We start from the raw sequence: 2,500 nt of genomic DNA, 5'->3' as shown, positions 1-2,500 counted from the left end.
CCGGGTCTAAACCCCCGGAGGGGGCAGGAGTAGCTAGACGGAAGGGGTTCCCGCGAAGGAACCCGCCGCGCGCAACCCAGCGGCGTACCGCGCAGGCTGCCCGAACGGCATTCGATTGCCCCCACTGAGATTTTCAGAGGACGGTCCGCGGCAGGATCGTGTGCCGGCCCGCGAGGGCGAACACGGGCTGCCGCATCGGTCCCTCCGATGGAGGATCACCGCCCCGGACACGCTGGCGAGCAGCGGATTCCGGGCCGGCCTTTCCCCCGGGAATCTGATATGAACGTTAGCCAGCGGCCAACAGTCGACAGACCCCAACCGGAACCGGAGCCGCGAGGGACTCCGGGGTTTCGAACGCCCGCGACGCACGCCCCGTCCCGCCGGTGGAGGAGGGTGGGGGCAGATGCGCCGCGAACGCTCAAGCTGACCGGCGGTCGAAGGGGCCACCGGCGGTGCCGATGGCGCCCTAGACCACACCGGAGGAGCTCGTCCGGGCATGGAAAAGGGTCGCGGGTCGCGACGAGGCGGCGCGGTTGGCGGTCTCGAGGGGCCGGGATGCCCGTCGCCTCGCGACCAGCCGTGACTGCGGAGGAAGCTTCCCGGGTGCCCACCGATACCGGCAGACCCAACCGCCGCGACGCGGCTCACGTTGCAGGCATGAGGCACCGACACGTCCCGACTGGAGACGCCGTGTCTTCCCGCCTACAACTACCCTCCGGAGCCGTTTCTCCATGGATCCTGTCAAACTGCGCTCGCCGTACCGAAAATCTGTGTCGGGGGAACCGATTTGTATGTGTCTGATCGAAACTGGGCCCCACTGCCGCCTGGGCCACAGCGCTCCTTCCCGTCGACCGAGCTGAGATCGAATGGCCTTTGATGTTGTGGGGGGGAGGGAGGAGATGATGGAACGGGGGCGACCCCATCCGACAATCTCCCCTCGAGGGCTGACCCCGGCGGGCGGGTCCGGATCACGGCGCCTCGCCCGCGCGCTGGGGTGGGGAGACAGATGTGTACGCCCCGCATGCGCATGCGTGGAAATCCGGCATGGATTCCGTCGGTGGATCGGTCAGCATCTCCAGCTGGAGCTGAGCTCATCGGGACGCTGAACCGAATCAGCCTGCAGGATTCACTCCACCCCACCCACCGACGGACGGAGATGTGCATCCATCCGGTTGATCAGGAGGACCTTCAGCCGGCATCAGCACAGAGGCCGTTGCACCAGAGGTCGTCTACGACGCCCACTCACCCGGTCCATGTGTGTACATATACATATATATATACATATATATATACATATACATATACATATATATATACATATATATATACATATACATATACATATATATATACATATATATATACATATACATATACATATATATATACATATATATATGCTACGTGCGCACAGGCGTGCGTCTATATATACACATACACGCGCGCGCACACGCGCGCGCACACACACGCACACATATATGCCATGTGCGCACGGGCGGGTATATGTGCGATGCGCTGTGGGTGGGTGGGTAGGCATGCACATGCGGTGCGCAATCCACATTGGCGAGATCCACGGGCAGCTTGTCCTGACATCCACAGCAGAGTGAGGAAAAGGCGTCCCGTCCCATCCCTCTCACCGGGTTCGGTTCAAGGCTCCCATCCCAGGTCTTGGACCGACCGACCGCCAGCCCGCGCGCCCCGGGCAGAGTCGCGGGGAACTGCCCGGCCGGCCGCCCCGGCACCATCTCCCGAAACAAAATCCCCCCCCTCCCCAAACACCCCGGGCTCCCAGGGCTCCCAGGAAAGTCACGTGAACGCTCCACCTTGACGCGGAAACCATCTCCGTGCCGGCCGGCCCGCACCTCTTCAGCTAAATCTGCTCAGGATCTCCAGCCATCCATCCATCATTCGATCGATCTTCGGCGCCGGCAAACCCCCCCCAATAATCACGTGATCTAACGCCGCGTTAGCTCCGGCCCGGCGCCCGCCCTCGACGATTTCCCCTGCCTGATTGACCCTGACGACTCCTCGTACGTGCAGACAACGACGGGGGAAGAACGCCACCGGAAAAAGCAAAAAAACCTGAAAAAATTTTCTCACCGCGGAGCCGGTGATCAAGGCCGAAAGGGAGGGAAGAGGGGAAGAGAGGAAGAAGAGAAGGGGGGAAGAGAGGAGAAGAGAGAAGGGAGGAAAGGGAGAAAAGATATATATATTAGAGAGAGGGAGGAGAAAAAGGGAGAAAAAGGGGAGAAAAGTGTTTGTTCATATATATATATATGTATATATGAGAAAAGAAGAGAAGGGAGGAGGGCTTCTGTTCGAAGCTGCTCCTCGGGCAAGTTGAACCTCCAGTGAACTCCAGGTTCCCCCCGCAGAGCCATTCCCCCCCTTCGATCCCCCGATATCCCAGGGGCTACTTCGTGCCCGATGGAGTGTGGGCTGACCAAACATCGGGAGTCGAGGAATGGGGGCTGACCATTCTGCTAGTCGGTAAACATTG

General features: G+C 60.2%; 1 protein-coding gene across 1 annotated transcript; it reads right to left on the bottom strand.

The window, feature by feature from the left end:
- Nucleotides 1–466: 466 nt before the first annotated feature.
- PADG_12521 (uncharacterized protein) lies at nucleotides 467–733 on the bottom strand (the record flags this gene model as incomplete). The annotated part of the gene is made up of 1 exon (XM_010765697.1): nucleotides 467–733. The coding sequence occupies one exon, from the start codon at nucleotides 731–733 to the stop codon at nucleotides 467–469; it is 267 nt and encodes an 88-aa protein (XP_010763999.1).
- Nucleotides 734–2,500: the final 1,767 nt, after the last annotated feature.

The sequence above is a fragment of the Paracoccidioides brasiliensis genome (genome assembly GCF_000150735.1).
Source record: "Paracoccidioides brasiliensis Pb18 unplaced genomic scaffold supercont2.32, whole genome shotgun sequence".
NCBI classification, from domain to species: domain Eukaryota; kingdom Fungi; phylum Ascomycota; class Eurotiomycetes; order Onygenales; family Ajellomycetaceae; genus Paracoccidioides; species Paracoccidioides brasiliensis.
Note: the sequence above shows the minus strand (reverse complement) of the source record. Positions and strands in the feature narration are given on the sequence as shown.